This window comes from Phocoena sinus, chromosome 1 (genome assembly GCF_008692025.1).
Source record: "Phocoena sinus isolate mPhoSin1 chromosome 1, mPhoSin1.pri, whole genome shotgun sequence".
Lineage (NCBI taxonomy): Eukaryota > Metazoa > Chordata > Mammalia > Artiodactyla > Phocoenidae > Phocoena > Phocoena sinus.
The window spans coordinates 184,492,854-184,518,486 of NC_045763.1; the positions used below are offsets into that span (position 1 = coordinate 184,492,854).

Below are 25,633 nucleotides of genomic sequence, written 5' to 3' on the forward strand. Positions count from 1 at the left end.
TGGCCCCGCCCACGTGAGCGCGGAGGAGACCACTGTCCTGGAGGGAGGGGTTGAAGCGACACTCTCCACCTTTCTAGGGCGGGGCTCTCGCCCTCCGCGCCTCAGGTGTACTTTCCCGGGCCTGGGGGCAGATGTGCTCGGTGGGAGGAGCCTGATCGTCCACGAAGCTCACCGCCCGATGGAACTGTCCCCCCTGCCCTTTTATGACCAGGACGTGTTCACAGTCACGCCCGGCACGGTCATATATTGGACAAGGAACGTGGTGACACCCAGTCCAACTTGCATCAGAGAGAGTCAGGAAGCCCCAAGTGGGGTCTCCTGGGCCTCCTTCCCCGGTCCTTGCTGCTCCTAATTCTGCATCAGGTGGCATTTGCCCCCCAACAACTATTAGCTACTTGTGGTCACATCCTGCCAGAGGCTCTCCCTACCACCCCCCATGGCACATCATTACAACTTCTTGTTGACGGCTTCATGAGCACAGCCTGCCCACCCCAGGCTGTCCCTCTCCTAGGACTCCGGCGTCACCCGACCCCATCTCCCCCTTTCCCCAGCCCTACACTCTTCGTGGCCAGCGGGCGGACAGAGAACACTCTCCCCGGAGCCCTTCCTGACCCCATCTCCCACCCCAAGTTGTAAACTCCAAGTGCAAGAACTCCTGTCTTGGGCTTCATCTTTGAAACACACAGTCCCTGTTGCATAAATGTTTGTTGATTGACACTGGGTATCCCTGGGGAGGGCTGAACCATCTCGATGGAGCAAAGGGGGCTGTGACCTCTGAGTGGCCTGGACCATCTACAGAGCAGGTAACATAATCCTCCCTTTCCAGGTTTTCTCACTGTCTTCACTGGGACCGGAGCCAGAGGTGGGGGACTGAGGCCAGAAATTGGCTGAAAATGTCACTTCAAACTCAGAACAGGGCTCGGGAAGCAGCTTTGGGAGAGGTGAGTTCACTGTCCTCTGTCTCTCCTTCCACTCAGGGGTTCCTACAGCGGATTGTGTGTGGTGGAGCTTATCGGCACCTTCATGAAGACATCTTCCAGAGCCTCTCCTACCCCTGCCATCCCAAACTGGGAGAATTTGTAAGGAAACCAAGGACTCGGAATGACAGCACGCATGGGCTTCACCCATCCCCTGCCTCCAGACAAGGTAGCCGCTGAAACCTTTCCCCAAAGGACTCCACGAATACGTTGAGAAATGCAGCCCCTTTATTCAATCCCTGGAGATCCCCAGGGTGCATCCCAGAGAAAGCCCTGCAGTAAAGAAAGCTGCTCGCGTTTAACCCAGAAATCCCCAAGTGGACCTCAGAACGGTTTGTTGTTTTCTTTTCCTCAAGCCTCCTAACATCAAGTAGAATACATTTCAGGGAATCCTACCTTAAAATCTCCAGGATCAGCAAATGTTTTTTTCTTTTTAAAATAAGAAATGTCACCATCTCCCTTAGGAGTCTATCTTATAGCCTGTAATTACTTCTAGGAGGATAACCTCACCACTCCCTCCTTATATATCCAACACACCCAACCAAACGATCATTTCAGAATCTCCTCGATACCACGCTGGATCTGACCAAGGAGAAGGGCAGCCAGGCCCGGCGACCAGGACCCCACAGAGGGCCCTTGAGGGCTAGAAACCAACGCCTCCTCTTCTGGGCAGCTGAAGGGCTTGGCCGGCTGGTCTCGGCCTCTGTGCCCCTCTGGTCCCGTGATGAACGAGGCAGTGCTATTCATGCACGGACCTCAGCCCAGAGCCCGCCTAGCCCCCCTCATGCCCTCCACGCTGTGTTCCCTGCCACGGGGTTTGCCCCAGGCCACTGCCTGCAGCCACTTCCCGAGAGGAGCCGTGCAGAGCTCTGAGGCGGTGATGGAACCAGGTACCCAAACACGGGGACGCTCGGCTGGGACTCTGGAAGGAGGGGAAAGGCGTGGGGAAGGAAGGCTGCCATGGATTAGGTGGCTTTCGATGCCTGGCCTTGCTGGGTGCCCTGCTCTCCTGTCTCCTGTGACCCTCAGCCTGTTTACAGGAGAGGAACTGGCTCAGAGAGCCTGGGACAGCTGCTCAGGGTCACACAGCTGGGGTGCAGCTCACCAGGGTCTGTTCAAGGTGATACACGAGGACCTTCTTAGCCAGGCAGGTGTGTCCAACTTTTTGGCAGGAGTCCTGATCTTTATAGGATTTCTTGGGGGCCAGAGTCGGGGGAGGGGCTCGTCCTCTTCCTAATTCCCTTGAATGTACCCGGCATTTACGACGCTGGGGAGTCACAGGAAGGTGTTTTGGGAGGTGGCTGACCCCCGTCCCCAGAAGAACATCGGGCTCCCCGGAGCACCTCACGGGCCCAGGAGCCCCGCGTGAGAGGCAGCCCCACAAGCAGAAAGCACGCTTTAGGCCAGATTCTCCTAGACTGAATCCCGGCTCTGCTTTCACTGGCAGAGGCGCTAATTCTACAGACCTCAGCTTCCTCACCTGGAGAATGGGGGCAGTGACACTTCAGAGGTTATTGTAAAGATAAGAGGAACCTACGTGGGTCACCTGGCACCTAACAGGAACTGAATCACTGGCAGCTGGTATTGCCAGCACGGCTGGGGCAACCCTGGAAAGAGCCCCTGAAGCTCTAGGATCCTGGGATGTGGCTCTGACAGGCCTGAGTCCACAGATGCCACCCCCGACGCTGCAACTGGACACAGCACCAACGCCCGTGTCCAGCGGCTCCCCAGAGCCACATCTGTCCTAGTAGACGTCCAGAGGGAAAATTCTGTACATGAGGCCCTGACCCTTGTCTCAAGTCTTTGAAGGACTAGGGTAACACAGTTCTCTAAATAAGGTGCATGTATTCACTGTGCGTCCTACCGCCTACCTGCGGATTCACCCGCCAAACCTCTCCTGAGCCCCTTCCGGAACCCCATGGAGGGCGGGGTTCAGCAGAGGACCACCCAGACTGCTGTGCTCAGGTGGGTGGGCAAGGCAGGACTGCACCTCACACTTCCGCTCTGAGTGCACTCACTACAGTCCTGGGAGGTCATCGTCCCCATGTTCCAGATGAGGAGATGGGGGCACAGAGAGGTTAAGCAACGTGCCCAAGGTCACACAGCTGGTACAGGGCAGAGCTGGGATGCATACCCAGGCACTGGGGCTCCTGAGTAAGTGAGAGGTAGGAGCCAAAGGAGGTGAGGAGGGAGTGAAGACAGCAGTGTGATATTCTCCGTGTCAGGCACTCGCCTCAGTGACACCTGTGCGTGCACACGCTCACACGTGCATGCACAGTCACTCACTACAAGGTAGGGCCTACCACCACCCTTGTTTTACAGATAGGAAAGCCGAGGCACAGAGAGGTAGAGGAACTTTCCCAGGGTCACACAGCTGATGAATTTTGAACTTGGCATTCGAGGCAAATTGGTGTACACCTTGGGACTGGCCAGGCATCCTCGTCCTGTCCAGGAACGAGTCTTTCTTAACAGCCCAAGAGAATGAATAAACCTGAGACTCGGAAGAAAGTCTGCTGCAGACGGCGTTCCTACAGCCTCACCCCCCCACCCTTGCCCCCTGCTGCCAGTTACACCTCAAGGGGGAGGAAGGGGCTACAGCTTAGGTGCCAGGACATCTGAACTCGGCCCAAAGCCACCAATAAGTGCTAATGTGACTTGGTGGACAAGCCTCACCAAGAGAAACGGCCTCTCACTGGACTTCAGAGAGGGTGTGTATAGGAAGAGCTCAAAGGGGTCCAAAGCCTCGTGGGAGTGGCGCTGGGGGTGCAGGACGGGGGCTGGGGAAGGGAGGGCAAAGGCGGGACCCTGACCAAAATGTCCACGGGAGCCCAGCATCCAGCCCGCCTCCTGGCCGGAAGGATGCACACTGCTGTCAAGTGCACCTGCGGTGAGGCCCTTCCGGTCACTGCCTGCGCACGCACGCCCTCCAGGGCAGTTCTGAGCCCTTGGGATTAGTCAGTGCTAACTTCAAGGGGAAAAAGAGGAAGGGAAATCATTCCATGGGCGCTGAGAAAGCACCAGAAGCCTAGACCAGGTGATTCTGCGGAGGACAGCGGCTCTGATGGGAAATGGAGCTGTGCCTGAGGCTCCCTTGGTGATGACCGGTCCCCTGGGGCGGGGTTCACGGGCGGAGGGGGCGGTGCGGAAGCCTCCGCCCCCTGCCGCGACCCCGCTGGGCCATCAGCGTGGCCATCTCCCCACCACCCCCGGGCCTGCTGCCAGCTGTAGCACCGACATCAGACAGAGAACTGTGCTTGGGGCCCAGGTCATCGCTGACTCAGGGATGGAGGAAAGGGGCTCCCTTCGCCACAAAAGGGAGCCTCCCTTCTAGGTGACTCGCGGGGGGGAAAAAAACCCCTGGGGCCACAGAATAAATGTTTGAGGTTTCCCGAGGGCCCTCCCGACCATCGATTTGGGGCGTTTATAGGTGGGAAGTGACCCTGGCTCCGGGGCTCCCGGAACGCAGTGACACCTCGGTCCGCAGGAGTGGGGAAGCTAACTCTCACTGCTCACACACAAGCCTCACTGGGTCGTCAGCGCGTCCTACAAGGAAGGGGTCTTCAGCCCCGTGTGGCTGGAGGAAGTGGCTGGCAGGGCCGCGGCAGGCGCCAGGTGGGCCCCCAGGTCCCTCTCCTGTGCATGCGGGATGCCCAGGACCCTCCCGGCTGTCTCATTCGTGCAGTTACCACGTTTTAGAGAGAATCGGAGCTCTCTGCATCTCGTGGAAAATGTGGCTTACGACAGGGGTTCTGGGGCCACTTCCCAGCCAGGACCTTGAGCAAGCCCATCCGTCCTCAGCGGGGCGGGGGACGATGAGCCCACCGGAAAGCATCCTCGCCAGCACCTGCCTGGCTCCCAGGGACAATCCATCGCTCCCTGGACCTGCACCCCTAGCTGAGTGCTGAGGGGCCTCAGCTCTCTGCGCCCCCAGCCCAGCCCTCAGAACCACCCGCCTTTCCTCTCGCGTCTCCCCTCCCCACCTGGGGCTGCTCCCCTCCTGGGGCGCCAGCCCCGCTTCCCAATGCCCGTCCACGTCCTGCGCCTCCTTCCAGAACAGTCTGGGTCTCTTCTTGTCCACAGTACTCCCTGGCCTCTCCTGTTCTTTCTTTCTCTTTCTCCCCCGAATGCTCAGGCCTGTGCATTTGGGGATGTTCTACCGGGGGCCCCCGGCCTGCTGTCCCCCCACCAACCTGTGTACCTCGTGCTCCCTCAGAAGAAGGGCAGGCCTGTGCCTCCTGCATCCCAGCCTGAGGCAGGGTGGGCCCTGCTCCCGGCACCCAGGGGGTGCCCACGCGTGTGGTCACCTGCGAGTATCCCAAGCTGATGGGAGAGCGTCACCGTGAAGCAGGTGCTCTCACAGGCCGCATCTGGTATCTAATGTCTGCGTGGGGCATCTCTGCAGAGGTTCTGGGCCTGAAAATGTGTAACTTTTCTACCCAGATGCTTCCTTTGGGAGTGGGGTAAAAAGCACAGGCCCTAAATGGGGGAAACATGGGGTCTTAACAGGAACAGACCTCGGCTGACTTGACAAGGAGGCAGGGCACCCTTCCCTGGGCACCTGCCAGGTGCTCGCAGCTAGCTAATCCCCTCGAGATGACTTTTCATCCCCCATTTTGCAGATGGGGAAACCAAGGCTTGGAGAGTTTAAGTGAGCTCATGTTTCCATAAATGGCAGGACAGAAAAAACAACAAAAATATTTCTCCAGCCCTTGCCCTGTGCTGGGCTCTGGCGTGACCTCTTGGCTTATGTGACCCTCACAATGGTGTGACGAGGCAGGTACCATGTAACAGCCAAGCCGGCGGCCTGTGGTCACACAGCTGCTAAGGGACGGGGCTGGGATTTGACCCTGGCGGCCTGCTCCAGAGGCAGTGTCCCCAACCGCTGCCCTGCACACCCAGGCCCGCTCCCACGCCAGACACGGGACAGGCTCTCCCCTGCCCTCACCCCTCACATTCAGTTCCTCTCCAGGACGCCCCCCCGAGCTGATCCCCAACCAGAAAGTCCACACTTTAGCCCCTGGATACTGGCAGGCGGCAGGCATCCAGCCCAACCCAGAAAGACGCCACGCTGGTGGCGATGCCCTAGGCAGCTCGGCTAACCTCCCCTGCTCCCCGCAGAGGTGGGTGCTGGCCCCCACCAGCAGGTGGCCGGCTGCTTTCTTTCCCAGGGCAGGTGACAGAGCCCTGCCTAGCTGTGCTCCAGGCCGGCGGAGGCATCACAATGCCCGTTACCTCTGGGGCGGCTCCTCGTGCGGCGTGGCTCCACTCCGGGCCGGTGACCGGGGCCTCCCAGAGGACCAGCCAGGGTCCCGCCGTTGCCCGCGGCGTCCTCGGCCGCCTCTGGCCGGCTTCCCGCCCCGGCACAGGAACCAGGTACACTTTACCTGATTAAGCTTCAAACGGTGACACACCCAGAACGGGAGGGGGAAGGGCGGGGTGGGGGCACCTGTGATCTGGGATCAGCTCCGAGGAGGAGAGAGGGCCACCCTAGCCTCCGCTGATTGGCTCCTGAGTCCCCCAGCAAAACGCACAAAGCTCCAGCCCGAGCCCAGGGCCGGTGGAGATGCTGTCCTCCAGGGCTGCCCGGCCCAGGGCCAAGGGAGGGCTGGCACACCCGGCCCGGGGGCGGGAAGCTCCAGAGCCTCTAAGACAGGCGTCTGTGCAGCAGGAGGGCTTGAATCGGCGCTCGGGCAGTGCACGGGGTCCGCAGTGAGGAAATCCTAACGGTTGGGGGAAGACTGCCCCGTCTCCAGACTGGCTTTGATGATACCATTTGGGGTGTTGGGTGATCACTGCGCACCCCTGGGGCTGAACCGGGAGCTAAGACGCCAGCCTCTGCAGGGACGTGGCTCCAGGACCACCTGGCAGCTGAGCCAGAGGGGCCCTTGGAGTTCACCCAGGCCACCCTCCTCGGTGGTCAGCGGACGAAGCTGGCACCCAGAGCAGGCAGGGTTGGCCCAGGACGCACAGCCGGCTGGTGTGGCCTGTGGAGCGACAGCCCAGCTCTGTCTGGCAAAGCCTGCTGAACTGGGGGAGTCAGCAGGAAGAGGGCACCTGTGTCCTGGCCCCTGCCTTGTCACCCTGTCGTATGTTGAGTTCCGTGCTGCTTCCTCGTGGGCAGAAGGAGAGTGGGGAGTGGGCTGAGGGGCCCCCAGCACCCCTTGAGCAGCAGTGGGGAGACGCCCCTGCCACGCAGATACAAACCACACACAGCAGGTACTTACACATCACCCCGTGAGATGAGTTACTATTCCCGCTTTTCAGCTGAGGGAACAGACAGATTAACTTGCCCAAGGCCACACAGCTGGAAGGGTCAGCGCTGGGCCTGGACTCAGGCAGTCTGGCCAGTGTCGCCATGCTTGGCTGCTACACGATGCATCCTTTCTGGTAAAGTCCAGGGTTTCCAGTCCGGGGTCTCTTTGGAGCCTGGTCTGAGCCGCCCTGCACCGTCAGGCCAGCAGAGCCTTGTCAAGACCCCCTCTCAGTAGTCTGTCACCCTATTAGACCAAGGGGGACACGGGAATCTTAAGTTGTCCACAGGTGTCAGAGCTGATGGTGGCCCGGAAACCAACTGGCCTCACCCAACCAGCACCATTGGCACGCGGCTCCTTCCAAAATTTCTCCCCCAATTCTGCCGTGTCCGCCATGTCTGAGGACCACTGGTACTCGGTGTCTTCCGGATAGTTTTCCTTACGCGTACCCACTTCCCTCCTTTCACTTGCCCTTCACGTTGACATTCACAAAATCACGCAGTTCATGTGCCGGTTACATTTTGATCCAATGCACAGTAAGATAATCACATAACTACTAGAAGAAAAAGCGCTCTTCCGGGCACCACCTGAAGTCACCTTGCACACGTGGGCCGCCCTTGGGGAACCACGGGCTGGCTTCAGGTCTTCCCTCTCCATCTGGAGAAGCTGAGGCTCGGACAGATCGTCTGCGCCCGGTCGCACGGCGACGGACAGCAGGGCCGGGGCAGGGCCAGGCTCCGGACGCCCGGTGGAGCCTTACCCTGCGTGTCCGCCCTGATGCAGGAGGCCGAAGAGGCCAGGGGCCTCGGGTCAGCCAGCCTCCGGCTGCTTGACCCACACCCGGGGACAGCGGGCCACGGGACTCATCGCCCCCCCAGGAAGTTCGGGGCAGAACTTCCACAAGGTGGGATTTGGCTGAGGGCTCAGGGTTTCTGATGTCACAGTGCAGGAAGTCCCCCCGGCATCTACAGACCCTGGCTGGTGGCTGGGGGTTATGCTGTCACAGTGATGATGTGAGTCAGAAGACCCAGCACCCAGCAGGGTTGTTCTAAGCGTCTTAGACACAGTAACGATGTATTCCTTACACCCCCCACGAGGTGCCTGCACCTCTGTAGTGAGAGGCGGAGCTGGGGTCTGCACCCGGCTGCTGGCCCAGAGCTCACGCTCTTAACGCCCCACCCGCTTTACTAGATGGAGGACCAGCCTTCTGGGGTTTTGGTCCCTGCCCCTCGTCTGACGAGCACTTACTACATACAGGCCAGGCCCTGGGCCGCAGTATCATTACGGAAAAGGAGACCGCCTCGGACAGGAGGGATTGGAAGGGCCGAGCGGGCTCAGGAAGACAGGTCCGTCCCGCTTCCAGGCCCGGGCATCCCCCGGGCACTCCTGGCCCGTGGGAGTTGCATGGCACGGAATGCAGGTGCCCAGGGATGGACAGAGAAGCCGGGCCCGGGCATCCCTCTTCCGGCCCTCAGTCACCTCTTCAAGCTCTGCCCCCACTTCAGCATGCCCAGGGCAGGGCTTGGGAGCCGAGGGACGCAGAGCCTCCTGGGCACCTATGGCTGGCACCCCCCCCCCCACCCCAGGTGAGCATGTATCTGGGGGGCCGTCAACGCCCCTCCAAGGGTCTCAGAGTCCCCACCAGTAACTTCCACCAATTTGTCTGGGGTTGATGATCAGAGGGGCTGGTGGACAATGGCCTCAGTAAAGCACTCAGGCCCTAGGGGAGCTCCCTGGTGGCCCAGTGGTTAGGATTCTGGGCTTTCGCTGCCGTGGCCCGGGTTCAATCCCTGGTTGGCGAACTGAGATCCCACAAGCTGCGAGGCGTGGCCAAAAACAAACAAAATAACCCCTCAGGCCACAGGCCATGGGGAGCCCTGGAGAGCCTTGAAGGAGTGAAGTGACGTGATCGGAGTAATGCGAGCTCCCCGGTGCTCCCCACGAGAACCCCAAGAGAAATAATGGACTGGGCGGTGGTTGTCGGGCAGAGGGGAGGAAACATGCCCCAGCTGCCAGGACTTCGTGAGTGACCGGAAGTGGGACCTGCAGCCCAGGGAGACTCAAGTCTCCAACGAGCCCCTGGTTTCCGGCTTGAGCACCTTGGCGACTGGTGGCACCACCAACGCAGATAAAGGAACTAAAAGCAGCCGATTTCCAGGCAAGGATGCGTTTATTTTTGGACGTGCTGATTTTGACAGGCTCTGTGGGCCCCAGCGGGGAGGGTCCGGCTGAGAGCCAGGTAGACGGTCTGGAGCTGGGGGTCAGGTCTGGGCTAGAGTCAGAGATTCTAGAATTAACGTCAGGAAACCACCCGAGAGAAAAGCCTCGGAGAAAACTTCCACATTAAATTGTACATTGAGCTGAGCGGTCTGAGCAGGGAGGCCCGGGAAGCCGCATATCTGGGGAGAAGGATCCAGTGTCAGCGCAGCATAAGGGCTGGGAGGGCCCGAGCCGAGGACACGCTCTGGGTCCAGCAGTTACACTCACCAGCACCTCCACCTGTGGAGGGCTCGGGGGAGGGACTGAGTGGGGACAGGGAAGGGACCCCCATAGCCAGAGCTGAACATGGAGCCCACAGATGGGCCTTTCAGGACGGGAGACTTGAGTGTGTTGATAGGCTGGGCGGCACCGGGCAACAGGACGTGCTTGGAGGTGATGGCGGTCCCAGGGAGCAGGGACAGGTGGGTTGGCCTGGAACAGGAAGCAATCTCCAAGGTCAAAGCAGTCGAGATAAATAGGAAGGAAAATTGCAGGTGGGGTAAGGAAATTGTGAGATCACCCCTAAGCGCCTTGCTTTTCCCCAAGCAGTGAGGCAAGATTTCCCACGTTAGGGAGAAGGGGACGGAAACACAGGAAGCTTGCCTAGGGTCAATGCCAAATGCAGGGGCGGGGGCAGCGGGAGGGCGCTGGTAACGGGACAGGCTGGGCTGGAGACCCGTGGCTGGGGATTCGCAGGGTTAAGAATGACACAAGGAAGCCGGAGAATGAAGGAGCTGGTCCGGGTTAGGGGTGGAGGGGGGAGCCCAGGAGCGGGGACGGCCCCTCGCTCCCCGTTCCCCGCACGTGTGGCTTGACCAATTCCGAGGCTCGGTCCCCAGGGCCAAACCCAACAAGTTCTTCCCAGGTGGGAACAAACCCTTGCAGAAGTGTGGCTGTCTGATGGGAGACAAACAGGACTTCTGAACACAACGCAAGAACTTATTTCTCAGATGAGGCGGGGAACAGCTCCTTCTGGCCTCTGCTGAGCTGGCTGCAGGGACCCTGCTCCAAGGTCACTCATAGGAAGGCACCGAGGCACACCTGGGAGTAGTTGTCCGAAACCAGTGTGTGTGCGAAGTCAAAGCACATTGAGAGGCTGGGTTACTGGCCGAGTCCTTAAGACACCGAAGAATCATTCCTAACCTTTTACATTAATTTATTTTCACATACTGGGCTTATTTACAGATAACAGCAGCTACCTGCTACACACCAAATCCTGAAGACTACCCGACAGGTCAGATCACCTGCAGGACTCAACCACGACGCAGAGAAACAACAGTACTCGAGGTCTCCCCTGGGCAGTGTGGTTTAGAGGAGTACCTGGCAATCGGAGACACCAAGTTCTGGACTGGTGATTGGTAAGCTGACACACCCATCTACCCACTGTCGGAAAGCATCCCCATCGTGGAAGAACTCGCGGCCCATCGAGGCCTCTGAAGCAGCGGGTGGCCTGGCCGGCACCGAGTATACGCTGGGCAAACCAGGGCGGAGGCGCAGCCGGCACTGTGTCCTCTGCACGGCCACCTGCAGCCCACGTACCTCCCGCTGGCCCAGGACCCGTCAACCCCGCCCCTCCACCGTGTCCCTCGCTCACTTCCACTGCCAACCCCGAGTCTCTGCTCCTCTGGAGCCCCGTCTAGACATCACCCCGCCCCTGCCCTTCGGTACCTGTACGTGGCTCTGAACTCGGACACATCTTTGCAAACTGAAATGCCCACCCCACCAAGACCCTGGCTCAGGGCTCCACACGGAGCCTTCTCGACGCGTTGACTTGGACAAACCCCGCGGGAAGAAATTCAATCAGATCCAGCCGGGCCACCAAGCCCGTTTCTGCCTGGGTCCCGGACGCACCCCTGCCACACTTCCGGGACGGACGGATGGATGTGACTCAGCCCTGGCGGCCCCTGGAAGCTTCTCCTCTCAGCACCCTTTCCCTGGCTGCCCCCGCCCCTGAGTACCTGCTGGTTTTCATTTGGGGAAACATACGGGCTTTTCAGTGAGCGCCACGTACCGTATCTGTAAGATACTGCCGTCAGACACTGTTCAGAGGTTCAGGGGGCTCTCCCACAAAGGTGAAACACAAATAAACTCAGGGTAGTTCCTAAGGGCCAGTTCACCCACTGCCCCCTGCAGGGAATGGAGCCTGAAAGGAGCAGCGACCCCGCCCAGGCCCCCCGTGGGCTCCGTCCGCCACAGCCACCTGGACTGTGCGGGCCCCCCCTCCCTGCCTGGACCCCTCAAGGACACTGCTCCTGTCCCCTCTCTGGGTCCACTTGTGAAACACTCGTAGTCCTTGAAGTCTCCTGAGATCCACAGAGTGAGACAAGACAATTTCAGGAGGCTTCCTTGATTTACAAGTAACAGAAGGGTGACATTCCTCTCCATGCACTGGTACAATGAAATTCAGGGACAAGTGTCAGTCTGACGATAGGAGCCCAGGTGCTCAGAGCCACCGCTCGGCCTCGGGGTCCTGTGGTCCCACCAATGGCTCAGCAATTGCAGACCGGGGCGGGAGGGGGCGGGGGGCACCGCCTGGCTTCCGAAGTGGGAGCGGGGGCCAGGAGGCAGAGCGAGCAGGGTCCTTGGTTCTGCCTGCATTGATGGGAGAAGAGGAAGGGGGAGAGAAGCCGGAACAGCGTCCAGGTGTGCCCTGAGGACGACGGCCGCGCTGGGGCATCAGCCTTCCCAGCAGAGCCGTCCCGAGGGCTGGAGTGAGGCCGGGCCAGGGCTGACGAGTCGGGCCGGGAGGAAGCCGGCCGTGCCTTCCTGTCCCACACTCAGCTCCTGATGACCGAGCTCCAAAGGTCTGGAGCCGGGAGGGTGGCAAGGAGGGAGCAAGGTGACAGGGTCGCTCCAGTCCCGAGGCCCCCAGCCCTCCCCGCCGAAGACCACCTGCGCAGGCAAACCGAGACCATGGGTCCAGCGCTCTTCCTAGATCACGCAGCTAAGCACGTCAGAACAGAGGGAGAAGGAAAAACGCCCCTGGCTTTAAGGGGGAGACGCGGAGGGCAGCACTGAGTGGGGAGAGTGGCCAGCTCCGTGCGGCCTCTGGCCCTGCCCTGACCGTGGCCCGGTGGCACCGCTGCCTAGCTGAGCATCTTGTGCCGATCGAAGACCGTCTTCCGCTGTTCCTGCACCTGCAGCTTCCACCGCTGCTGCGCTCCCTCCACGCGCTCCAGGACTGTGTTCGCCCGGGGCCCGGAGAGGGTGGCGGCCGCCACAGAGCGCGCGTCCTGTTGCGGGAAGAAGAAGAGGCTTGGCACCGCGAGCCGGGGGGTCTCAAACGCCTGCCATGGAAAACAGTGCCAGGGGAGCGACCCCAAAGGCCTCCCCGAGGGCCCATCCAGCACAGGGCGCCCGCAGCTGCGGGATGGGCGGGGGCTGGGAAGCGGAGGCTCTGGTCAGGCCCGGCCACGCCCCAGACTCACTCCTGACCCTTGAGAGAAGCGCGGAGGGTCAGCAGAGAGGACGCGACGACCCTGTCGTTCGGGGAGAGGCACCACGCGCCCCCACGGCTGGTGGCGGACTGCAGAACCCCTCGGCCCTGCCCGCCATGGCCAGGACAGCGGGGAGACCCCCAGGACATGCTCTGCCGGGCCTGGGACACCAGCTCACTCCCCGAAGGACAGTGCCTGCAGGGTGGAGCTGGGAGCTCGCCCTTTGTGCCCATTCCAGAGCCAGAGCTGCTCCGGCCGCCCTCCCCCTCCCCGCTCTGCCCCATTCCGCCCCCCGCCCCCTCCCCCCGCCCTCAGAACTGCCGCTGTCGTCAAAGGCAGCATCTCCCCCTAATTACCACTTCTCTGCCTCTGAAGCTCCAGAGCCCATGCATTTCCTGCAGGACCTGAACCTGATCTCTGGGGGGAACTGGAGCCAAGGGCCAGGCCCACAGCCCGGGGGATTTCCTCCCCAGCTCTCCCTTGCCTCTCATCTCCTGCCACACATCTCTTAAGGGATTAGCACACCTCTCTAAGCCCAGGGCCGCCCAGCAACTGCAGCTCTGCTTCTAATGCCCCGAGCTGGCACAGCTTCTGTCGCCATGCAGCTGCCAGGCTGGGGAGGTAGGGGCGGGGGATGGGGGCGGCGGGCGGGCGGTGAGGCTGGCAGATCGTCACTGCCGCCCAGAGCTCTGCCTAAGGTGAGTTAGAGACGGACGCTGCCCCCAGGGAGCCCTCGGCCCGGGAGCCCGAGGAAGCCTGCTCTGCCAGGCTGGACGAGGACCACGGCAGCACCTCAGGGGCAGGTCCCGGAGCATCAGAGTCGAAGCCAGGACCCTGGGTTCTACAGCTGCCACCTTCTCCCGGCCTCGGCCACTTAGCGGCTGTGTGTCCCTGACAAGCCACTTGATTTCCCCAAGCTTCAACTTAGTAAACCCGGTCTTCTTAGGCTTTTCTAAACACACACACACAACACCCAGCGTGACGCCCCCTGATGCCCTCTACCCTGCTCCATCTCAGTTTTCAGTGCTGGTCATGACTCAGGACCTCGTGGGTGGCGCCCCACACCCTGACACACGGTTTATGACCAGGAGCGGGGTACGGCAAGGTTACATACAGTAACACGTGTAACGTCCTCAGCCCACTGCTGTCAAGCTGGAGCCCGCGGGGTGCTCAGTTTCCTTCCTCCCCAGCAGTTCACAGTGAGAAGATGACTGTGGAATCACACCCGGCTCTGCACCTGGGCTCTGACCTGGAGCACGGCCCTGGCTGACACCCTGTCCTCTGAACCTGCTTCCCACCCACGGGTGGAGCCTGCAGGAGCGTCTTCTCGGGGACGGTGGGCGCACAGTGTTCAGCGGTGCCTGGCAGATCACAGGCGCTCAATTCACAGCAACTGTCAGTGTGAGACCACTCCCGGAGCCCCCAGGCAGGAGCGGGGACCTGCCCTTGAAAGGTTACCGGTGTCGCTACTTTTCAGATCGTCCCTTCCCGGTTCAGGACCAGCCTCTGCGTGGCCGTCTAGGTGAGGGGGCACTGGAGACCCCCGTGGGAGGCTGTTGGCCCCCCAGGACCGAGCTATCCCGGCTCCGGGGCTACAGGGGCTTCTCTCCCGGCCGGCCTGCCCACACTCTCGTCCTCCTGGGAGCCTGGGGGCAGGCCTGGCGGGGCGGAAAAGCGCCCTTCCTGGCCCCGGCTGCTCTCCTGTCCCGTCGGGAGAGTGTCTGGAGGGAAAGCAGAGGAAGCCAAGAGCAGCGCGTTACGGAACAGCTGAAATTCACCACATTTCCACAGGACCACTTGTTTTTCCTTCATGTAAAGTCTTGACAAACAGGTCCTAAGCCGGGAAAGCTGCGGCTGAGAGGCTCTGCACTTCCACCGCTAACAGTCTGATTAATGGGTATTAGAGACGCCACGTCTGTCCTAGAAACGCTCAGAGCGGGGCCTGGTCCTCACCCGCTCTGCCACAGGAGAGATGCTACCACTTCCAACCCTCTTAACCCCCAAGCTGGGCCTCTGGGCAGTGAGGGCAGGAGGGGGAGCCCTGCCGACCAGGAGGGAGGCGCCTGCTACCGGGGCTGGACAGGCCTGAGGATGAGCGTCCCTGGGTGCCGGGCGCTCTCCTGGTGCTGCACCTGGATTATTCCCAGGCTCACGAGACTGGTTCATGGGCTACGTGACTCTCATCTGTGGCTCTGCTGCCCAAGGTCACACAGGATTTGGACCCGTGTCTCCCGAGCCCCACATTCAAGCCCTCTGGGCTGGCTGAACCGTGCGTGCCTGGCCTGGCCTCCGTGCCCCCGGCCTCTGGCCCTGCCATCCCTCAGCCTCCCTGCCTGCAGTGAGGGCGGCCCTTCAGGTCAGGGCCCCAGTGAAAGGTTTGCTCTCAGGGCTGCACAAACACTTGTAAAGCCGCACACACGGCACCACAGCAACCACGCTGAGACAGGAGCTCAGACTTGGAAAACTAACCAAAGGGTTACACACCAGGACAGCGAGTGCAGAGCTGGGACTCCGGCCCAGGATCACAATCCCGATGCCATGCTGCTAACGGCTGGGCCACGAGGTCCTGACGGCCGCTCTAGAGACGTCCGCCAGCCCTGCCCTTCCTCGTCCCCCTTCCTGCTCTGGGCTCAGGGGGACGAGGGCCCTGTCCCTCTTGGGCTCCTCACCGCCCTGGCAAGGGAGGGTCCCCGGCTGCCATCACTCCTGCACACCCCTCTCTCCCCCACTCCTGTCCAGTGGGCTGTGGTCTCGGGGGACCCTGCAGAGCTGAGGCCCACAGACACCCACAGCCTTGTAGGAACCCTTCCTTCTTTCTCTTCAAAGGGAGCCAAACCTACACATCTAGCACAGCTCTGTTTGCCATTTCTGCCCCAGCAAAAAGGCTGGCTTCCTCCTTTCAAAGGGCGTCTGAGCTGGGGGATTAGTCCTGATGCTGCTGGGATCAGGAAAGGCAGCGCCCCGCACCAGGGGCCCACCGGGCTGCCTGGCACCTTCAGAGGGAGCGGGGCTTTCATCTCCTCAGCGCGGTGGGCCAGGCCCCCTTCCTCTCTGTCCTCGAGCCCCAGGGCAGGAGCTCCCGGCTACAGGAATGGGGGGACGAAGCCAAAGGGCCCCCATCCTGGGATGCGATCGACCCCCCGACTCCTGGGGCGTGGAGGGGAGCCTTCTCAAGGTCACTGGGTTGCACAGGCCTCGAGCCTGACTTTCTTCCGCTTGGGGTGAAAACTAAGTCCCCCGCCCCGGGGGGACCCCATCCCTCTGAAGGTTAATGCTCTTCAGAGCATTTCTAGAGATTCAGCTGAGCCAGGCAGGGCCTCCTCCCCTTGCCGGCCCCAGGCCCGGGCGCCACCGCGGTCTCCGCTCCACTCAGCTCCAGCGGCCCCAGCACTTAAGCGGCCCCGCCCCACCACGGAAGAGCCCCTCTGCCAGGAAGCCTTCCCACACTAACACCGAGGAAAAGTCAGCCCCAGCTTCCCCCGCCCCTCCCCTGACAGCCTTCTATCCCGCATCCCTGACCGGGGGCTCTGCCCGAGGTCTGTGTGTCTGTCTACACGGGCACCTGCAGGACCTGAGTACGTCAGGACGAAAAGAAACAGGGACGGGGCGAGCCGGGGTGCCCAGGGCGGGGCCCATAAAGAGCCGTGCGGCTTGCCCTCCCTTCGGGCTCCACAGCCAGGTGGCACGCATTCCGGGGAGGCCGCAGAGCCATGTAATCATGGCCCTCTCAGCCGCTCCCCAGCCAGGACTGCAATTACCGCACGCATCCCCTAATCACGGGGTACTCACCCGCCCCGCTCTGCCCCCAGCAGAGCCGCTGTTACCGCGCGTTAATAACCAGGTAGGCGCGCGAGATTTCCTCCTGGGCAGAGAGACCACCCAACTGCCGGCCCCCCACGCCCGCCTCCCAGCCCCAGCGCCACCGGCCGGGTGCGTGTCAGCCGGAGGCTGGGGGAACCCACCCCCGAGGGGCCATGGGGTCCAGGGACGGGCCAGGCCCCCTCCCTCCCTGGCCGTGTGCACGCCTGCCCCATGCGGCCGGCCGGGCAGCTTCACGCTGAGGTCTGAGCCCCAGCCCCTCTTCTTGGCGGAAACCTGCCCTTCCCAGCTCCACCCGTTGCGTGAGACGCTCTCAAGGGCGCCAGCCGCCCGGCGCTGCAGCCCAAGCCTGGTGCTCTAGTGACCACTCACCCCTTCACCTCGCTCACCTGTGTCTCTGCAGGAAGAGTCCCTCTAATGCGTGTTAACCTCCCGGCACCCCGGCTTTACGTAAACCAGGGTGAGGCCGAGCTCTCCGCACCTGCATGCAGCTGGTCCCCAGGGCAGGCAGCGTCCTGAGCCCCACCTGCCCGCAGATGCCACCCTCTGGGGCACCCCTCCTCCCTCACTGATGTCTCGGGCACACGTGCAGCTGTGCAGGCCCGAGGGGGCGAGCTCGAGGGGCACAGGCCAGGAGCCCCTGACACCGTCACAGCTCTGCACGGCACACACCACCTCTCACTCCCACAGAGCTGCCTGCGCCTCCTGTGTCCCACCCCCGGCTCCCCTGACTCTCTGGGTACTCTCTAAGTCCACCGTCAGCCTGACACCAAGGTCTGAGCACCCACGTGGGGCTGCCTGGCGGGCTCACTGGCCCTCTGCTAGGAATGCAGGGCGACAAGGAGGCTCCCCGACCCGTGCCCTGAAGCTGCCTGATGCCAGATCAGGGAAAACTCAAGGCTGCCCCCGCTGAGGAGACACTGCGGTCCGGGTGACCGTAGGACAGCGAACGGGAGAGGAGCCACTGGAGCGCCGGGGGAGGGGAAGACCGCCCGTCGAGGCCCCAGGGACGCCGCGCGTGGGCGGAGGGGCCGCTACCTCGTTCTCCTCCTCGTTGTGCAGCCGCTCCGTGTAGGCGTCCGGCTTTCGAATCAGAGGGTCCACCAGCATCAGGAAGGCCATGTAGAGCAGGAGGGCGCCCACCACCGACAGGTAGATGACGATGATGACCTGCGAGCGAGCGGAAGGGACCCAGCTCGCCCTGCGGGATGCCGCTCCCCTCCCTTGCAGTCTGTCTCCACTGGGCAGCGTGGCCCCAAGTGCTGCCTGCAGACAGGCCAGGAGACCGCGGGCGCGGAGAACGACCCACCCCACCTTTGCTGACTGTGCCCTCGGAGGTCGGGACCCCACAAGAGCCACCAGTTCTCTGGCAGCACAAAGATGACAGATGAGGCGCCCCCAGGAGTGGAGAGCGGGGGGGGGGGGGATCTGCCCGGCCAGACGGGGGCAGGGGGAGCGCCCGTCAGAGTGGGGAGAACCGAGCCCGACGGGGTGGGAGCTTCAGTCCCAAGGGGACGAGTCACCGTCAGGGGGCAGAGGGGACAGGCCGGCGGCCACAGACCCTCCCCCCGCCCCAGTCAGTCACAGCAGGAGGTGAGGCTGGGGCAGAATTACAGGCCTGGAGAGCCTCCCAAGCTGCAGTCATTTTTGTTTTACAGGAAAAACAGAGTCAAGGAAGCTAATGAGATGTTTCCCAGTGTGGGTACTCCTGACACCTTAGGCAGGACTCCCCAGGACACTGCCCTCCACGGTCAGTAACACACCACAGTTACTGGGGCCACAGTCCATCTCCAAATGTCCCCCAGGGGCTGACACTCACCTGATGCAGAGCCCCCCAGGCCACACCATCACCCTCAGTCCCAAGAATACCAAGTGGTGGATGTGCCTGGAACCCAGATTTGCTGTGACCGCAACTCCTAAGCCTCTTCTGCTCCCCAACTGCCATCTGTCCCTGGCGACCCTAGCCCCGTGTCTACGCTGTGACAGGAGCCGAGCTTAGTCCACAGCCAAGTCCAGCTGGACCATATGCCTCCCTGACTGGGGCATCTTCAGCCAAGGTAAAGGATCAGAACTCTTGCCTGTACCCCAGGAAGGAGGGGGGATAGGGCTGACTCTCTAACAGGCTGAAGCTGGAGGGGGTTCTCTCTGGTCTCTTAGCAAGGACTAGAGGGAAACTGGGGGATTAGGATGTATCTGATGAGGTCCCCAAGTCAGGAAGTCCCTTCCAATCTAAGGTCTTGGGGACCTGGTCCCCCAAGCGTGGGGCCAGTGGATAAGCTCAGAGGGGAAGAGGTGATGATAGGGACGGTGGACAGGCAACCGCCTCCACCTCAGAGGGGACAGGATGGGCACCATGGGCCAGGCAGGGAGGGCAGCGGTGAGGACCACTTCCCCTCCAAAAGAACCTCAAAAGGGAAGCCCGAGGGCAGGCTCAGAGCTGCTGCCAAATTCCTGCGGGTTCTTTCCTGATGCTATTTCCAGACCCTTCACCAGACACGCAGAAATAAGCTTAAGAGCTGGACCAGGAGAGGCTTATGTTGGAAATCGGCAAGCATGGCCAGGCTCGCCCTGGTTGCGGTGTGGTGGTGCTGGGGGATCGTCTGCCTGGAGGGGACCAGGGACCAGGCTTCTCCATGTCCTCACTGTGTTGGTGGCCACGCCACCACCTCCCCTGAATTCACTGATGCCCATGAGAATGGGGTTGAGGGGAAGCAAGGGGGGCGTCTGATGCCCATCCTGCCAGGCCCGCAGCTCTGGAAGCTTAACCAAACTGCAGGCTCCGGAGGGCGGGCTACCTCCGCTCCAGCATCCCTTACGGTGCCCAGGACACAGCAGGAGCCCCAGAAATGTCTACTGAACAAACGGAAGGCGAGAAGGGAGAGGAAGACGGGAAGTGTGGGGGAAGGGTCTCAGCCCCACTCCCAGGTCCCCCCGCGAGTGTGATGGTGTCAGAGGGGAGAGCGGCCCCAAGCGGGGTGGGAAGGGGGTCCCTGGGTTGCGACCAGGCCAGCCTCGAGGCCAGCCCCCCAGCCCCGATCAACGCTGCAGAAGGAAACAGGACAGGACGGAGGGCGGGGCGGGGCCACGCAGGCCCCCCGGGGAGAGGGGGCGGGGCGGGGCCGCACAGGGCGGGGCGGGGCGGGGCGGGGCGGGGCGGCCGCCGGGCACCTTAATGGTGGTGGTGCTGCGCTCCTCGTACTTGCACTCGCACAGCAGGCAGTAGGCCTCCACGTCGTGGCCGGGCACCGGCATGGGCTCCACCACGTGCAGGCAGTTGCTGCAACAGACAGAGGGCTGTGGGGGCAGCCGGGGATCTCCCCAGGGAGGGGCGGGTCTCTGAAGGGTCAGGCTGGCGGAACCCCTTTCCCGACCCACAGCCTCTCGAGGCCCTGGCCCTCCGCGACTCACCGGGTGAGTGTCCCAGCGGCACAGACTCCACCCCCACCCCACCCCAGTCCCTCGGGTCCAGGGTCTGTCCCCGTGGCAGGCAGCGCCTCCGCCAGGCCTCCTCTGACCCACGGATCCACCAGAAGCCAGTGACTCTGCCGTCTTCAACATCTCTGAACCCCACCTCCCTACCCCCTCCCACTGCTGTGTCTCAGCCGGGCCCTGCCACCAGGAGCCTGGTGCCCTGGGCCCGAGCCTCCTCTGGGAGCTGCAGGGGTGGCGCCGGATGACCCTCCAGGCCCTTCCAGCTCTGGCCCGGGCTGTGCCAGGGGCCCTCAGGCTCAGGCGGGGTTTCTGGCAGAGGCACCAACAGTGTGGGCTGGCATGTCCTCCACAAGTCTCTGTTACCCCTAAAAGTCCGTATGTGGAGGGTGTGATTTTACCTGAACCTCTGATGACCCCACTTCCAGCGCTGGGCACGTGGGTCCCTGCTGTAACTCAGCCCCTGCCCTGGGAGGGGCCACCGGACAGGGCCAGGTTCACACCCAGCACTGGGTCAGCACTCCCGGGACCTCCCCTCTCTGGGGGCCTCTACCAGCCTCTGAGGCCCAGATTTCTCCCTGGGTCTGGAAGGTCACTCTGGTGCACCAGTGGGACGTGTGGGTTCCCCAGAGGGATGTGTTCTCTCCCCAGAGAATCAGTGAAACGGTGACGTGTCCCTTTTTGGGGATCAGTGATAGCGCCGTAGGGCAGAGGGTTACCGGAGGGCAAGCTGGTTAAGTCTCCGCCTTCTGCATGTGATGTGTGTAACTTCTCTGGGCCTCGGTGTCGTCATGGACACGTGAGGACATGTGTGTGTTTATCAGTGTCCTTCAAAATGTGCTCCCTGGGGCACCCCAGGGCCCTCTGTGCGGAGGGTGGGAGGGAGGGGCCACAGACGCTCTGCTCAGCGGGGGCAGTCCTGACTTCTACACAATGTGTTTCCAAAACAGATTTGTTTGAAGCCTGTATTTTTAGAAGTGTGAGAGACACTGCACTAGCCAGCTCTGGGACTGTCTATCTAGTGCACTCCTCGGGAGCTCCACCATCAGGGAGAAGGTGTCGGGGTTTCTGCCCCTCACAGGCACGAGGACCCCCAGCATGAGACGGCAGAGGGCCTGCAACACGGGAACGTGGCCTGTGCCGCTCAGACACCCTGGCTTCACACCCCTTCACCAGGGGAGGTCCCAGGTGTCCTCCTCGCAGTGGAGGGACCATGCGGAAGCGGCCTGAGGACACACACACCTGGTCTCCTCTGGCCCTGGCCTGAGGTCTAGGATCACAGGGTCAGGCCCCACCCCTCCCCTGCGGGGCTCCAGGCAGCCTGGGATACCTCCCCTCCCTGACAGGCCAGGGTCACTGGGTCCCAGAACCCTGGGGTCTTACATCCCAGCCTCAGGTTCCACCCACCAGCCTTCGTGGAACTGTTCCTCAGGCAGCCCCCTAATGCCGACTTCCCAGGGGAAGGAGATAAACCACAGCCTGAGAGGTCCAGGTAGGACTCCGTCCTCCGTGGCATCCACGCTTGGCTTGGGGCCTTACTCTGGCCCCAGGGCAGAGACAGTGCTGGTACAACGTGGTGGTGCCTGAGGGATGTAGCTGGTGTCGGGCTGAGACAATCCAGCCGGTTTATTCCTGACGCTATTTGAACTGTCGCCACAAGATACAAAGAGGTCACAGGGGCTTCCCCAGGACTCCAGGTCCTGGGGCTTTGTAACTCCATCAGGACGGACAAAGACAGAAGGAAACCTGGGCTTCCCTCTTGGGCTGTGGCGTGAGTCGGCCTCTTCGTGGCCTCTAGGAGGGCATAACAACATACGTTACTAATACTATCAGCCGACATTTATACGGCCTCACCACGTGCTGGGAACTGTTCTAAGTTCTATACTTACTTGTACATGCATTGCACAAGTGTGTGCTCGCGCTCACACACACACACACACACACACACACACACACACTCTTATTTAATACTCAAAACACTGCCACCGCTCTACAGATGAAGAAACTGAATACACTGGGGATTAAGTAACTTGTTTCACAATGAACAAGGAGCAAAGCTAGATTGAAAGGCGGGCAGGGTCGATCCAGAGTCTGCATCTAACCAGACGGGTTCTCAGAAAAATCACACACTCAGAGCTGGACAGGTTCAAAACCCCCAAATGCTGCTCTGGACCAACTGCTTCACAATCACGTTTCTGCCATGCCCCAACCCCCATATTTACCGAATCAAAATCTTGGGCGGGGGGTGGGGGTGGTATGTAACGCACAGCATGGTGACTATCGTTAACAATACATGTTAACAATTATGTACGCTTGAAGTTGCTAAGAGAGTAGATCTTAAATGTTCTACCACACCCACACCTGCAAGGTTACCCTATGAGGCGATGGAGGTGTTGTCTAACCTTGTTCCACAATAGATACGTGTATCAAATCACGTAACCTTATACAACGTCACATGTCTGATTCATCTCAATAAAGCTGGGAAAAACAACAAAAAAGAACCCAAAAATCATGGCGGACGGGTGCTGGGACTCTGTATTTTCTCAAAGCCCACCTGGTGATCCTGACACCTGACCAAGTAGAGGCAACGCCGACCTGGGCTCCCCCGTGTGGCGTAACCGCTCCACGGGGACCAGATGCAGGTATCACCGCACCTGCGATCAGAGCCCTCCAGAGCCCTCCGGGATGAGGCGCCCCTGCTCCTCAAACGGCCTGCACAGGAAACGCCCCCTCAACTCACCTCAATCTGGTTCCCTGGAGCTCTCCTCGCTAGCCCCAGTCCTACACCCAAACCACACGGTGCGCCTCAGAGCACGCCAGCCCCTCTCCTGCCCTCTCAGCTGCGTGTGTCCCCAAGTCCTCTCCTTCTCAGACTATAATTCCTTAAACCATTCTTTCCAGGAGGGCATGTTGAAACTTGCCTTCAACAAGCTGGTGTCCTTCCTCTGAATGACTTTTTGATTACTTCTCTCTTTTTTGAAGTGAGGCATCCAGAAATGAATTCAAGACTCCAGGAGTATAATGTAAATTCTCTTTGGACCTCAATCTCGGCAGCTATAAAATGGGAACACAACCCATCCCACTGCCTTACAAGGTGGTTAGACACTGGCATCAAATGACGCGTGTAACAGAGCTTCGCCAAGCGCACGCAAGTAGGCGAAAGATCCCCCGGTATGTGGCTCTAATGTTTACCTCTCCCGGCTTCTCTGTTACCATTTTGCAGATACGAACAAACACCCACATCAAAGCAAATCAAAATCCACTCCTCTGACCAGGAACCCCTCAGCTGGAATTAAAGACATGCGGACCCTATTTCTAATCGGTTGTGTGACCAGGGACAAAACATTCCTCTGTAAGGTTCTCCACGGAAATGGGAGAGCAAGCTTATCCTCCAGGGGTCCATGAACCCCACTCGACACCCACAACCGCAAGGGCCAGCCTGGGCAATGCCTTACCAGTCCTTCTGTGACACATTCTGGTTGTAAATGTGTCCACTGATGTTTCTATATGGTGGACAGATGCATTTGCACCGGATATCTTCAGAACTCTGCGAGAGAAAGCACGTATCAGGTGGGCAGGGCCCCTGGGTTCAAGTTCTAGCAAGATTCTCCACTTTCAGTTCCCTGTTCCATAAGGTGACCATGTGAATGTTCCTGACCTGCCCCCATGCCCAAGTTCAGCAGGAACGACTTCTGCAGGAAGGACGCTACATCACAGGGTCCTCGAGAAACCGTCTGGGGGCGCGAATGATATTCACGGAGGGCTACCCAGGGCTGCCACTCCCAGGGCTGCCACTCCCAGGGCTGCCACTCTCAGGTAGGGGGCTTGGGGGCGGAGCAAGCGAGGTGGCAGGTCCTCTGCTCTGGGCCTCACACCTGTGTGTGTACCCGGGTCCAGCAGTCTTGGCGGCTGGCCTCTTCCCCCAACCCCACCTCCAACTTCCTAGGTTAGGATCAGGGAAGGAGAAGGCTGGGGTGAACCAGAAAAAGTGGACGCTTCCATGGAAACACTCAAGCAACCTCTCTGGAAGTTCTCCCTCCCTGGAATGGGTCAGAGACAACAACACAAAATTTGCATTCGAATTAGCATTCCCAGGAGGAAGTGGAAACAAACCCTGAGACTCAGTCTGATTCAAAGCCTCAGTGACCTTCATAATCTCGAATTCCAGAGACCTACGCAAGCCCAGCTCCGGGCCATTACCCCTAAGGAATGGAAGTTACCTCGAGTCCCAGCTCGGGGGTGGGTCCCCTCCACCCAGAAACCTGCATCTGTGCAGACTTCACACTCCTCACATTACGCCCACTCCCTGGGCTACTGGAAGCTCCGACTAGGACAGTAGGCACCCAAGAGCAAAGCAAGAAGGTACTGAGAACTTAGACAACTTCCCCAAACACAGAACCCTGACCGGAATTCCACCTCCGGCGTGCCAGATCGAGACGCGTGCCCCGCAGACGCCCCCTCTCCTGGAGGCCTGCAGCCTAAGGCCGAGAGAACATGCACCGGCACGGCCCGAAGGGGAGTGAGGAGCCGGGCTGGAGCAGTAGCCCCCCCGGGATGCCGGGGCGCAGGCAGGGTGGTCGCGCATGGGAGCTGCACCTTGTTGGCTTGGGCTGGGAGCACCAGCAGACTGCCGACCACGGCCACCAAACACAGGAGCTTCATGCTTCTCAGACTTTTGGGGCCGGCAAGACCGCCCACCTGGAAGAGAAATGCCGAGGCGGAGAAGGGGCGGGCGGCCACGCAGCACCCTCGGCCCCGGAGCGAACCGCCCCGCTCGGGCACGGGAAGTGGGTGGGAGCTGGGCCCGGGGTCCTGGGCCTTCCAAGCCTGGTCCGCGAAGGCGCTTCCCTCTCCCCCAGGCCTCGACTTCCACAGCCCACCTGGCGCGGGGGCCTCCTGGGCGGGGCCACGGGCCTCGGGTCCGCCGGACAAGGCCGGCCAGCGACCCCCATCTCGCGTTCCTCCGCCCTCCCTCATCACCGCCCGCAACTCCTCCCGCTCGGGCCGAGGAGAACCTGGGGCGTGGAGTCTGGGAGCCCCAACCCCACAGCCAGGCCGCAGGCCCCCTACCCCAGGGCCCTCGCGACCCCCGCGACCCCCGCGACCCCCGCGACCCCAGCAGCCCTCCCCCAACACACGCCTGCTAACCTGCGAACCCCGCCTCGGCAGCACGGGACCCGGCCGGCCCCGCCCCTCCAGCTTCTATTGGCTGCTGGGGATGTCGCCAAGGCAACAAGGACCGCCTCCGCATGGGCGCCGAGGCTCCGCGCAAGGGAGAGGGAGGCATTTCTCAACCCTACCAGACAGGAAAAGGGAGCGTCTGCAAGCGCACGAGAAGCTGGGAAGGTGTGGCCTCCTTGCGGCCGCAGAATTCCACCTCCGAGCTCCCCCCTCCCTGTATTCAAAACCCAGGGTTTCGGAGCGGGCCTAAGCTGTTCAGTCTTGCCGTTTTATAGAGAAA

The 25,633-nt window shown here is 61.2% G+C and overlaps 1 protein-coding gene across 3 annotated transcripts; it reads right to left on the reverse strand.

Annotated features, from left to right (window-relative positions):
- Positions 1–10,626: 10,626 nt before the first annotated feature.
- TMEM9 (transmembrane protein 9) lies at positions 10,627–25,374 on the reverse strand. 3 transcript variants are annotated; one of them, XM_032637514.1, is made up of 6 exons: positions 25,321–25,374; positions 24,769–24,870; positions 23,628–23,719; positions 19,912–20,020; positions 17,782–17,913; positions 10,627–12,720 (listed from the first exon to the last, which is right to left on the reverse strand). In XM_032637514.1, exons 2-6 carry the CDS (start codon positions 24,832–24,834, stop codon positions 12,574–12,576), a joined length of 546 nt encoding a protein of 181 aa, XP_032493405.1. In that variant the 5' UTR covers positions 24,835–24,870; positions 25,321–25,374; the 3' UTR covers positions 10,627–12,573. The 3 variants fall into 3 exon arrangements, with proteins under 3 accessions (XP_032493405.1, XP_032493396.1, XP_032493389.1); XM_032637505.1 differs by lacking the exon at positions 25,321–25,374 and adding an exon at positions 25,053–25,242; XM_032637498.1 differs by lacking the exon at positions 25,321–25,374 and having other exon boundaries at positions 24,769–25,241.
- Between the last annotated feature and the right edge of the window lie 259 nt (positions 25,375–25,633).

What these genes read in the sequence shown, in the direction of transcription:
- TMEM9 (XM_032637498.1), bottom strand. Translation starts at nt 25,149, where the DNA reads ATGAGGGAGGGCGGAGGAACGCGAGATGGGGGTCGCTGGCCGGCCTTG. An exon ending in AATGTGTCACAGAAGGACTG is followed by an intron (nt 20,021 to 23,627) that starts GTAAGGCATTGC and finishes TGTCTGTTGCAG; the next exon opens with CAACTGCCTGCACGTGGTGG. An exon ending in GCAGCACCACCACCATTAAG is followed by an intron (nt 17,914 to 19,911) that starts GTGCCCGGCGGC and finishes GCTCGCTCGCAG; the next exon opens with GTCATCATCGTCATCTACCT.